Source organism: Dendropsophus ebraccatus, chromosome 9, assembly GCF_027789765.1.
Source record: "Dendropsophus ebraccatus isolate aDenEbr1 chromosome 9, aDenEbr1.pat, whole genome shotgun sequence".
In the NCBI taxonomy this organism is placed as follows: Eukaryota; Metazoa; Chordata; class Amphibia; order Anura; family Hylidae; genus Dendropsophus; species Dendropsophus ebraccatus.
The window spans coordinates 44610587-44622839 of record NC_091462.1 but is presented as its reverse complement, the minus strand read 5'-3'; the positions used below and the strand labels follow the sequence as shown (position 1 = coordinate 44622839).

General features: G+C 41.1%; 1 protein-coding gene across 16 annotated transcripts in view; it reads right to left on the bottom strand.

Moving 5' to 3' along the window:
* Positions 1–12253, bottom strand: part of LOC138800925 (leucine-rich repeat flightless-interacting protein 2-like) — a 98591-nt gene that overhangs the window by 20694 nt on the left and 65644 nt on the right. For 13 of the 16 annotated variants that reach the window (XM_069983152.1, XM_069983158.1, XM_069983163.1 and 10 more), the window contains exons 2-7: positions 8989–9075; positions 5879–5896; positions 3258–3305; positions 2764–2808; positions 1607–1657; positions 63–119 (exon numbers count right to left, since the gene is read on the bottom strand). In XM_069983152.1, coding sequence (XP_069839253.1) covers positions 63–119; positions 1607–1657; positions 2764–2808; positions 3258–3305; positions 5879–5896; positions 8989–9075 — 306 coding nt within the window. The remainder of the gene's footprint in view (positions 1–62; positions 120–1606; positions 1658–2763; positions 2809–3257; positions 3306–5878; positions 5897–8988; positions 9076–12253) is intronic. The other 3 variants (XM_069983165.1, XM_069983167.1, XM_069983169.1) reach the window with 1 other exon arrangement.

Sequence of the window (12253 nt, the reverse complement as noted above, 5' to 3'; positions counted from 1 at the left end):
GGATTTCACCATCCTCAATGTAAGTGAACATAACCCAAGCAAATCTTCAGCTCTCCACTGACCCTGCTGGATTTCCTATACTGAGCTGCTCCAAGCAATTCATCCTCGTAACCATTGGTCTGTTAGAAAAAGAGAAAGAAGGGCTGAGTGATATGTTTGCAGGCCTAGCATGCAGAACACACACCTGCACACAGCAAGACAAGCGGGCAAGTCAAAACAATAAGATCTGAAACAATGTGGCTGCAAACGCAGAGTTTTATTGTAGGTAAATGAACTAAATCAACAGAGCAATAAGGAAAAGTCACTATAGAGGAGGTGGGCTGTGTGACAATTCTGTATGAGCCACAGCAAAGAGTAGGTGCTAGCTAGAGATGAGTGAACCTTGAGCATGCTCGAGTCGATCGGAACCCGAACTTTCGGCATTTGATTAGCGGTGGCTGCTGAACTTGGATAAAGCCCTAAGGCTATGTGGAAAACATGGATATAGTCATTGGCTGTATCCATGTTTTCCAGACAACCTTAGAGCTTTATCCAAGTTCAGCAGCCCCGGTTCGCTCATCTCTAGTGCTAGCTAAACATGCACATGCTGCACTGTAGTTTTACCTTATTGGCTACTAAAGTATATAAAGTATTAGGGGATTGTATTGCTTTACATCCAGCCTTAAGACCCAGGACATGTCTGTCAATACTATACAGGAAATTTGTCTACATGTCAGATTTTTAAAAGTCTGCACGTTTTGTTAGATTAACATAGTGACATATTACTGGTGAAAGTGTACCAAACAGGCTGCATTGTGCTGGCAGATGGTTTACACGGTACAGTACTATAGAAATGGCATGTGCAGGAAGAAGGGGTTACTGATGCCCTTTTTGGAAGGTTTTATGTGATCAGAAGGAAAGATACTACTGCACTACAGAAAGAAAGTGGTTACAGTAAGCACAAGACACAGCTGCCCTGATCTTTGTGGCTGTAGCTAGAATTATTTTTAGGAACAGAGTGGATCACCTGGAGATGGCTCTGCTTGCAGGTACACTGCCCAGAATTTATCCGACTCTCCTGCACATGGCACATGATAAGCCCTGCCCACACTTCCCATGTTCTATTCTGATCAAGCTATCACTAGAGACAGATTTCCCCTAACAAAAAGCAGTTGATGGCAAATTGCAGGTAAAGGAGACCCATAGCTTAGGGGTTATTTAATACTACTATAATAAAAGGAATAGGTTTTTGCAATTCTCTTACATTTAGGGTGAGACCTTTGTTTTAATGAATATATTAGGGCGATGGCACCAAACATGCAGAGTGATTAACTGTATACATGAGGTCACATAACTGGATATTCATCTTGTGACTTTCTGCACAATCCACATGACATGAACTGAGTGCTTAGAAATAGGCAAGTACAGGGTGTGCCTCTGCTGCTGGTGCTTTTACCAAACTGCATCCTACTTAGATTTTACTCATAACTGAATAATATACAATCATATTATAACTAAAAGGTTAAAAGTTAGTACAAAAACAAACACCCAGCACACAGTGAGTGAGTTGTATGCATGCAGAGTACTGTATATTGTTACAAGGCCAGGACGAGCACAGGTTACTGACCCTCAGGCTGCTCCTGCTAGTCACAGACATAACATCATCTTCATCGGAAGCCTTCAGTAAGGTAGAGGGAAAATAGAAATAAGCAAGACAGAGCACAAGCAAAAAGACATCACTGAAGAGCTGCGTTTCTTGTTAGATTTAATCTCTGTAGTAAACCAGGGTCATTACAAATAGATGGCTTACAAGAATATATGTATACATTCAATATAGGGAAAGCGTATTCTTACGCTTAGTAATCCCAGTTGTTAAAAACTATATATAGATTCTTCTTCCCCGATATTCTTTATATATTTTTTAAAATTTACATTTGGATGCTAAAAATGCTGACAACTTTAAGAAATTGACAAAAAAAGGGATAAAAATAAATTAAACTGTAAAGCAGAGACCCAAACAATCCTCTTAAAAGTAATGTATGACCTAGATATTATATGGTGTGGCCATATTGCTGGAGCTTTTGCTTTGCTTTGTTACCAGCATTTAGAAAGATGGACCATACAAAATAGTCTGGAGGGGACTCATTGACTTCTAGAGGAAAATATTATAGGCACCATCTGCAACGTGTGCAAAGGAGGGGGGGGGGGGGTGAACACCATTGTGACTGGTGGATCCTGTGTTATAGACATATGCCACCTTCCATTGCAATCCTGTGTGTATGATAGGGAGGAGACTGCTGAAAGTTATCAGAACTGAAAGCTTATTATGTGGCTTAGTGGACAAAATAAAAACTGCAAGAATTCAGGATTATTTTAAAAAGACCCAGTATCATCAAGACAACTGTTTATTAGATTGGATTTGTTGGATGACCTGACCCACAATGTATTTTTTGGAATATTTAGGAGATGTTTTTAGCTTATAAATCGTGTAGTTATGGGCCAATATGGTTTACATGATTGCCTTCTATTAGAGTTGTTATATTGGGTGTAAACAGACTGATAGCCATATTAACATGTCCGTAAGATTAGTCAGTAATGAATGAATGGAAGAATGAATATTATTTTTTGAATCAATGACTAGGCCGCAGAAGGTATTACTCAGCGTTATACAGTACATGCTGCTCCATATACAGGGGCCACAGCATTATCACATTCATTATGGGAATGATCCATCAGGAAACAGTCCTTGTGGGCTGAAACACGACAACTAGGTGAAAAACTGACCTGGAGGTTTCTCCGTGGTTTGTGCGAGTACCGCTCACTGTCTTCCTGGAAATGAATTGGGGGAGCAAGAGACAAACATGAAGCAGCTAAGCTCAAGAAGCGAAGAGAGGACAACAAGAATACAAGAGGGCAACAGGATAGGAGATAGGTTTTTGATAACAGGTAGGTGATATACAAAATAAAAGGATGTATCACTACTTCTTTGGTACGAAATTCATGTGCATTCCCCATCAGGCAGCCAATTCTACAATACACTCTGGGGCTTTACGCTGTAATGGTTTGTCTGGAAATGTCCATATACCTGAAGGGTTACTTTACAACAGCATGCACAAACAAGAGCAAAAAACTATGCAGGTGTGACCCTAAAATGTATCACTGTGTAGTATGTGGCAGGAGGCATAGCCCCTAATGTTGGCTGCACTTTGCAAAATAAAGAGAGACAGAAGGATCACACACACACACAATATACTGGGACTACACTGAAGGACTCCTACCATCCACTGCTCAATGTCACCCCACTTGGTATCCAAACCATAATATTTCTAAGGGAGGAAGAAAAAAAGAAGACAGGTTAGAAGGACAGCTACTGAGCAGAATAAGTCATGGATAACACTGATTGACCGCTATGTAGTCAGCATACAGATGGATAATACTGCCAGCTGGAGATGGATTTTGTCCTGAGATTATGTATATTCTATGTGCACATATACCTAGGTGTTTAGGTTTTCCACTAAATAAGAATAATGTATCTATCAGGATCATGTTACCTAAATAACTACACTGAACTTGCATATAGACTTCATCATACTATCAGACAATATTCTTTATGCAGACCAATGAGTCTCGCAGAACGTCCAAGCTGAACAGTTAATACTTGCATGTGAAGGTGAATGGCCCTAAATGGAAAATCTCATTTTAATGCGTGTCTCAGAACCATCTGCACTTAGTTGCATGCGTTCTATGACACAATAAAATCTGCTCCTATCTTAACTTGCTATAAAATCTGTGGTTAAATAAGTGAGTCAGGTTATATAGTGCATGCTATGGCAGGGAGGGGCCACCTGCAGCAGAACCGGTCACACCATCACTAAAATGTAACAGGCTTCACACATCAAAGCATAGGTGCACAACCTGCCGCCCTCCAGCTGTTGTAAAACTACCATTCTCATCATGTCTGGACAGCCAAAGGGTGTCCAGGCATGATGGGGATTGTAATTATGAAACAGCTGAAGTAGTGCAGGTTGTCCACCCCTGTGTTAGAGTGTATGTTCGCATTGAAAGAAGTTAAACAGGAATTACATGAATCCTGAATGGAGGCATGCAGGGATATTTAGAGTCCTTATTATGGAACCATGGGCACTTCTACCCGTAAGGTTCCTTTGGAAGAGGCAAGTTATGCCACTTTCTAATAACTTACCATATCAAGATATACGTTTTCTCGTTTTCTGTGAGTGAATGAGGACACTTGTTTACCTGCTGGAAACCTTTATACAGCTTGCTCCTACTAAGGCTGCATTCACACCTCCCGTGTTCCGCACAGAACGACGGACTCTCCCCCGTGCTGGGCAGCATCTGTGATAAGATGCTGGGAGCGGGGGAACTGTACAGATACGCGCTGTGTTGTAATGAATCAGCCACGCGGCACTGTCATTACAGTGTGGCGCATATCTATACAGTTCCCCCGCTCCCAGCATCTAATTACAGGGGAAGAAGTCCGTTACAGCCATTCCACGTCCATGTTCCGTGCGGAACACAGAACGTGTGAATGCAGCCTAACATCTGTAGATAGTAGATAGTATTGCATCCACCTAGCTAGAATACATTAGTAACATATCCCCAGGTCTCTCTGGTTGCTACAATGTCTCATCCTGCACTCCAGGCTGCACAGGCTCCTCTTACATTAGGCTTTTCAGTCTCTATCAGAAGTATATTCAGGAGGAGTTCCCAATGTATATCTCTAACACATACCACTGGACAGGCACACAATGGCCTCCTTTGTTGAAAGGCTGTTATTATTTCCAGAAGTATATACCTTGCGGTTGATGATATTTTATTGCATGTCTTTGTATGGAATAGTTATATTCCTCACAGCGAAAAATAAAAGCTCTACTGACCTATATTTATCTGACAGAGGCCAAAAGGACACTCCTGGCTACGGTCAGATTCACAGGGGTCTATGGATATGTTTGTGCTGGGAGCTTTCCTAACACATAAGGGCAGTGTAAACTGCTAATTCAATGGGAAGATACACAGATCTGCAGCGAGTGAACATAACCTGAAGGTAGCCTTAGCTTTAACTAGATTAGATCGAATACCAGGTTTTCCTGAAAATAAGACAGTATCTTATATTCAATTTTGCTCCCAAAGATGCACTATGGTTTTTTTTAGGGGATGTCTTATTTTTTCACACTTATTGTTGAACAAGAATTGAGAACATTTATTACATACTGATAGTAGTTGTCATCACAAACCAGCATAACCAGACAAAACCAACCGCCTTCCCATGGGGGTCTTACTTTCGGAGGGTGCTTTATTTTAAGCTAACCTGTAAATCCTCCACTATGCCTTATTTTTGGGGAAACAGGGTAGTATCCCCCTCTCAGCTGATAGCAGGACTAGCTATATACAGGTTTGATTCCTACAAGTGTAAATTCACTGACAGCATGTTAATATCTTGACAAGTATGAGGAATTAAAGGGGTTTTGCAAAGATTTTAACCTATCACCTACCCACAGAATAATTGATAAGTAGCTGCATGATGGGCCTACTGACGACAGTGCTTGAATATCTTTGGCAATCCTGCCACTCCATTCATTCAGATAACAAGAGACCCCAATTCTTGTTGAAGGTCCCAGGGATCAGATCACCACCCATCAGCTACTTGTCACATATCCTATGTAGAGGTGGTAACTTTTTTAGGATGACTAGAAATTATTTAGAGAAAACTTGTACACCCCTGTTTTATTAGGATTGTGGGGGTCCAGGGGATGCATCTGTAATAATGATATTGGGAAAGGTTCACACAAGGACACTCAGTCCACATACAAGGATACAAACAGACGGCTGCAAAGAAGGAAATAAAAGAATTTGGTGAAGAAATTGTCATTAACATTACCTTCTGAACCTGGTAAATCTGTACGAGAGAGGGGAAAAAGAGAGAATGCGACAGTCAGAAATGGAGAGAAGCAGCAAGCATAGAAAACACGATGGAGAAAAGAGAGACACCTAACCACTAAGCTAAGGTCAGGCTAAATCTACGCCGAATGGCGTCACAGTATTTGCCATGCCTTATCTAAAACAAGTTAATACATTACACCAACAATGGGGCCGACAAGAAGGGCCGGGCTTCTAAGTCCCAGATAAAGCTGCGTTCTTCCATTACCAGATCCCTCAGTGTTAATATGTGTACTACATGATGTAACCTCACACAGTAAAGCTTCTCCTTGAAGCCCTAGGACATTTCTATATGTAAGCCAAGGCAGGAGACAGTGTGCAGCCCGAGTCTCATAGAGGCAGGACTGGCAGCATTTAGAGTACAACTCAGGTCAGGCTGGCACGTGACCACCCTGGAGTATCCCACCACCAGACTGTGCTGACAACTCCTCTTACAAGTAACCAGAGCTTTGGGGCTAAGGGCAGGAGAGGCCGTCCTGCCAAAATCTCCATTTCCAGTTTTGCAGTAAACCTGATTACAATCGTCTCCAATGTGACAACACTTAGCGGCCTTCCTGTTTATGGGCAGGTAATGAGTTAAGTGTTTCTTATTCCTGGATCTGGCATAACAACACATACTGTATTCAGATTACCCTAACTATAGAACGTATTGTACAGTACAAGTTTCTCGACATCTGGTCATAAGGAGTCCCATGTTACAATGTTGCTGGGTGGACTTATAGAACAGCCGGACCATTCTGTGCCGTGGAGAAAGAGCGACCCTTGATCTTAAAGGGGTTATCCAGTGCTACAAAAACATGGCCACTTTTTTTACAGAGACAACACGACTCTTGTCTCCAGTTTAGGTGCGGTTTGCAATTAAGCTCCATTCACTTCAATGGAACTAAGTAGCAAAACCCTGCCCAAGCTAGAGACAAGTGTTAAGAGTTAAGTGTCTCTGTAAGGGCCCTATTACACCTGCAGATTATCTGACAGATTTTTTTTTGAGCCAAAGCCAGGAATGGACTATAGACAGAGAACAGGTCATAAAGGCAAGGCTGTGATTTCTCCTCTTGTCTTAAAAAAATCTGTCAGATAATCTGTTGGTGTAATAGGGTCCTAAGAAAGTGGCCATGTTTTTGTAGCGCTGGATAGACAGAAGATAAATATAGACAGGTATCTTTCCCCCTATGTCTGTGTGTACACAGGGATCCTGCTAATGGCTTACGCTTAGCTGTGCAGCAGGAACAATCGCATCTTCTTTACAAGTATATGTAGAAGTATATATCTATTACAGCCACAGGACAGAACAGAAATACAGCTACCACTACAGAATATCACAACAGGTTGTGTCACGCTGTGTTATCACCCAGGCGTTTATATAATTCATGCTTTCCCATAAGTCCCCGCACTACATGAGCAAAAGCCATTGGATATAATGATAAAACTAAACATACCAGATTTTTTTGATGTGCCCCCCCCCCCTGCCTTAAAATAAAATAAAAGTACTTGGCCGGACTTCTCCTTTAAGTGATAAGACAGATAAGCCTTGGTTCTGGAAGGCTGTATAAAGGTAAGGAGCTCCTTAAGACATGTAAACAAACCATAACATTCCAGTATTTGCCATTAACTTTATGACCAAGTACTGAAATATGTCAAGAAGGCATATAGAGCACTTTCCAGAAGATTTTAGTACCACTTAATACTTAAAGTGTCGCTGTCCTAACTTAAAGCATTAAAATTGAAATCAACAGAAGATGTGAAAAAAGCAAGTTTGCAATTTACATTCATTATTATTAGTTATCATATTTTACAACAAAGCCTGTGCAGGTTGGGGAAAAAAAAAAAAAAATACCACACGCAGGAAATCCCAGACATCTGCGCTCACAGAGAACACCGCCATTTGATTGACAGACGCATTGAGCTGTGACACACTGTACTTGCCAGGAGTTCCAGCACAAGACTAAATTGCTGCCTTCAAGAGAATGGACCTGGATACAAGTAAGTATAGCTTTATTTTAAAGCATGGTAACTAACAAAAAATTAATGTAAATTGCTTTATTTCACATCTACTGTTGATTCAGATTTTGAAAATTATAACGACAGTGACACTTTAAGGAGGAAGTAGAACTAGCCATTGACAGCAAAGGGATTCTTTTTTTTTTTTTTTTTTTTTTTATAGTTGGCCTATATAGACCATCACTAAATAATCAGTGGGGTGCCCAGCACCCTGATAATAAGTTGTTTGCCAGAACCACGAAGACCACAACACACAATGAATGGAACCATAAACAGATGGTCTAGGTATCAAGTGTAAGCATTCCACCTATTACAAATTGAAAACTTATCCGGAGGATGAAACATTATGATAAAACATAAAAAAGGGACATAAAACGGATTCTTTATAAATATAGTCAGACATCAGAGAGAACATTTCCAGCTTCTACTGCATCTTTCTTTGCCTAATTTCATAAAAAGCAGAAGTAACAATGCACTCCCCCCTCAGGTACAGGCCTACTGCCAATGATATACCAAAGGTAGTATTGTTAGTAACCAACTTAGAACTTGGCATTAAATGAACAGCAATGTGCTGGTTTATTGCTTCACTAATGTAGCTTTTAAGAACTTTATATACACGCCAACATTCTGGATTATCTATACATTCCCTTATAGTTTGCAGCTGATTGGTAGGAGTTCCGCACTAAACAGAGAGCACAAAGCATATCCAAGGCCAAAGTAGGTCCCTATCTGGATAACGTGTGTGTAAAACTGCCAAGGGCATCCAAACAACAGGGGCTCTACATAAGTGATCACAATGCAGGTAAATACAGGTATTATAGGGGGCAAATTCTCCAACTGGAGTTATTCACTTTCCCTTTTCTTCTTTAATCATAACAGACCACCATGAAGACTTGTCTCTGCAGCACTGGCCACCTAGATTTTGCTCTCTCAATGTACCCACCACGTTAGTGGGCCCAGAGCCATCACCCCATCTGCCCTCCTGAGAGCTATGCCTCCTATAATCCTCAGTGTACAACCAGTGATGATTTCATGAGTAGTATATATTATCACCTCTTTCTGCTGTCTCTCCAGTTCCTTCATACGAATCTCTCGGGCTTCAGCTCGTGCTGCCCTCTTGGCTGCCAACCGCGCCTCTGCCTGTGGAAACATGAAATAGAAAAAATCTTAAAACATCTTCTATACAATATACTTAATGTAGAAGCATAATGAAGCTCTGCATATAACACCAGAAAGATATATAGGAACAGTTGTCTGCCACTGGCAGTGGAAATGAAATTACAGTGTGAACATGAACTAAGGAGGGGGTCAGTAATGGAACCGCAGTTGTGTGAGAATCAGCAGTCAAAGTCCTGGTGATGTGGAAAGACGTAAAAAACTGTGACCAGCTTCTGGCAAGAGTATTATGGTCCAGATGCAAAATATGGCTGTATACATCACTGATATCCCCAAAGTAGTTTCATAGAAAGCATAAAAAAGCATAGACAACAATAATGTGGTAGAAATCTGACCAGCAAGTTTATTCTATCTGTGGACTAGCAAGCGCCAAACCTATTAACACATTATCACATGGAGTTTTCTTGGATTATTACACTTGTATGTGTTCCAAGCATATTTCTACTATAAACAGAGCAGACTACAGCTAGTTATACACACTAGATGGCCATATAGAAATAGTATGTATGGAAGAAAGCTTAAGGGGATGTACCATCGTGTACCCAGGCCGGTGCTCAGTAATAGACCGGGCCGTACTATTGATATGCAACACTATGCAATGTACCTGATGGTACATTCGCTTTAATCTCTCCGAACTATGTAGTTTACCACCAAGCCCAGCACCAGTGAAATGTCTAGGAGGATAATACCCTGCATTCCACTGCCTGGCTTAGCTTGATTGGCAGGTCTTCTCTAGCTTTGAGTTTATGGAAAGACCTGTCAATGAAGCTAAATGTTTAAATCGTTGTGCTACTGTACTAATGCAAAGATTTGAACAGTTTTGGAGCTCCCGGCATCATAATAAATGATGATGTTGGGAGTTCCTAAGTCCGTTCCATAGCACATGATCCATATATACGATCCATATACCCCGCCAGGTAAGGTGGGGTTCACACAACATTTTTGCAATCAGTTTTTTTTCATCCATTTTTGCAAAAAAATAAAATAAAAAATGGATGGATGGATGGAGAAACGGATGCAATTCTGTGCATCCATTTTGATCCATTTTTAAATTCACTTCCATTAATAAAACAAAAAACAAGTTCCCCTGATGTCTATGGGAGATTTAAGGCTGGCACCCTGTTCTACACCTTTTCCCAGGTGAACATACCGTTAGACGAAGTTGACACATACATTGTACATTAACTTTTTATTCTGTTTCATCATAAGAATACAAAAAAAATGGAAATCAGACTGGATCAATCGCACAACAGACCTCAGCAGCAGGTGACAGATCTCACTGGCATACTGGGGTCTTTGATTGTACAACAATAATAAAAACTGTTTCATCATCTACAAATTTTAATAGTACTGTATAGGAGACCATTAAATGGTGTATAGATGTGACCATAGAGGAGCGAATAGAGTTATGTGTAGTGCCATGTCACATGCCGGGACTCATTGTTGTCAGGCTTCCTACTGTATATGCCCCACATACTTCCTTCAGTATGTGGGGCATATACACCTGTGACACAGCAATACATATCTCCACATCAGCAGAACACAATATTGCAGTGTAATACGTTATTAGCATCTAGGTGGTGACAGGTTACCTTTCTCAGCTGTGTGATCCTGTATCGAGGGGGCTGGCACAGTACCCACTACTATACCAGGGAATAGGCTCAGCTTATGCACAGTGTCTGCTGTATAGCAATCTATGGAGTTGTCAATCCCAGGTGAAACATCAGCTCTATAAAAGGAGGATAATACTACCATGTCCTATTGTACTACTAACACACAGCTGCAGGTGACCCGGTGCTTTTGGGCTACTTGTATGTTCAGAATCATTTCCTTTACCAGGAGTAGTGGTATACTGGTACACTTGTACCGCTGCTGGGTATTTCCAATTCCCCATTGTTATGCACAGCAACAGCTATTCCCTTAGGGCAGAATATCCACAGCAAACTACAGTGCAATGCAAGTGAATGGGGTATCGGAAACCCTCGTCACAAAGCAGGAACTAAATGTGCAGATGTATAATAACTGCAGGAAGGGAAGAGGCTGGTACTCCTTGCTTCATCATCCACCATACAGAAGTCCTCAATGCCAAGTTTCCAAATCTGAGTAATAGGGGATTTTTAGTTTGTGACGTGGGATAACCATATAATACATAGCACTGATGTTATCCGACAATGCTGAAAGTAATTCACTGGATTAAAGAGGGCACCTGTAAAACCATAAGATATATATATATATATATATATATATATTACACACACACACACACACGTGTCAAGACCCTTGCATCATTCCTTTTACTGCACATTCATTCACTGGATCATGAGCCTTGTATAGACTATACAGTAAAGAATAAACCTCTACAAGGTAGAACACAGAAGGAAGACACGCTGGGAGACGCCCCTGAGAGCTCACAGAGACGCCCATAGGAAGGAAGACGACTCATTTAACATACACGTTTTACTAACACAGGAAACCTCTGAATAATGGTGGCAACCCTGCAGCAGCACTGTAAGCACAGTGACGGGGGGACCATCTGCCATGACACAGCTACTGCTGACACCCTGTATGCCTGTAACAGTACTACGTAATAGAGGTATAGCACAGATATAGTATAGCCATATAGAAGGTCCTTCAGCTCTCATCTTCTTTTCCATGATCACAATTGTTCTCAACTATTTGGTTATGTCTGATTCTGAGAAAGTTGGGTAAAGTTATAGATCTATCTCCAGGCATATTTGTCACTGTATGCTGAGTGATGGTATAGTGGCAGCCATTTTGGCTGTACTGTATTTCAGCCTATCCAAAATCAGAATGAGGGTACGTTCACACTTACCGGATCCGCAGCGTATTTTCTGCTGCGGATCCGCTGCAGATTTCATTTAAATAACTGAACACAGCATCAAATCTGCTGCAGATCTGCTGTGGATCCTGTAGGTGTGAACGCACCCTTAGGCCACATTCACACAATATATTTTTTCAGTAAACAACAGTGATTAATTACATTACAGTATATGGAACAATGGCTGTAGTGTATACAACCCAGTATACACTATAGGGGAGATTTATCAAACATGGTGTAAAGTGAAACTGGCTCAGTTGCCCCTAGCAACCAATCAGATTCCACTTTTCATTCCTCACAGAC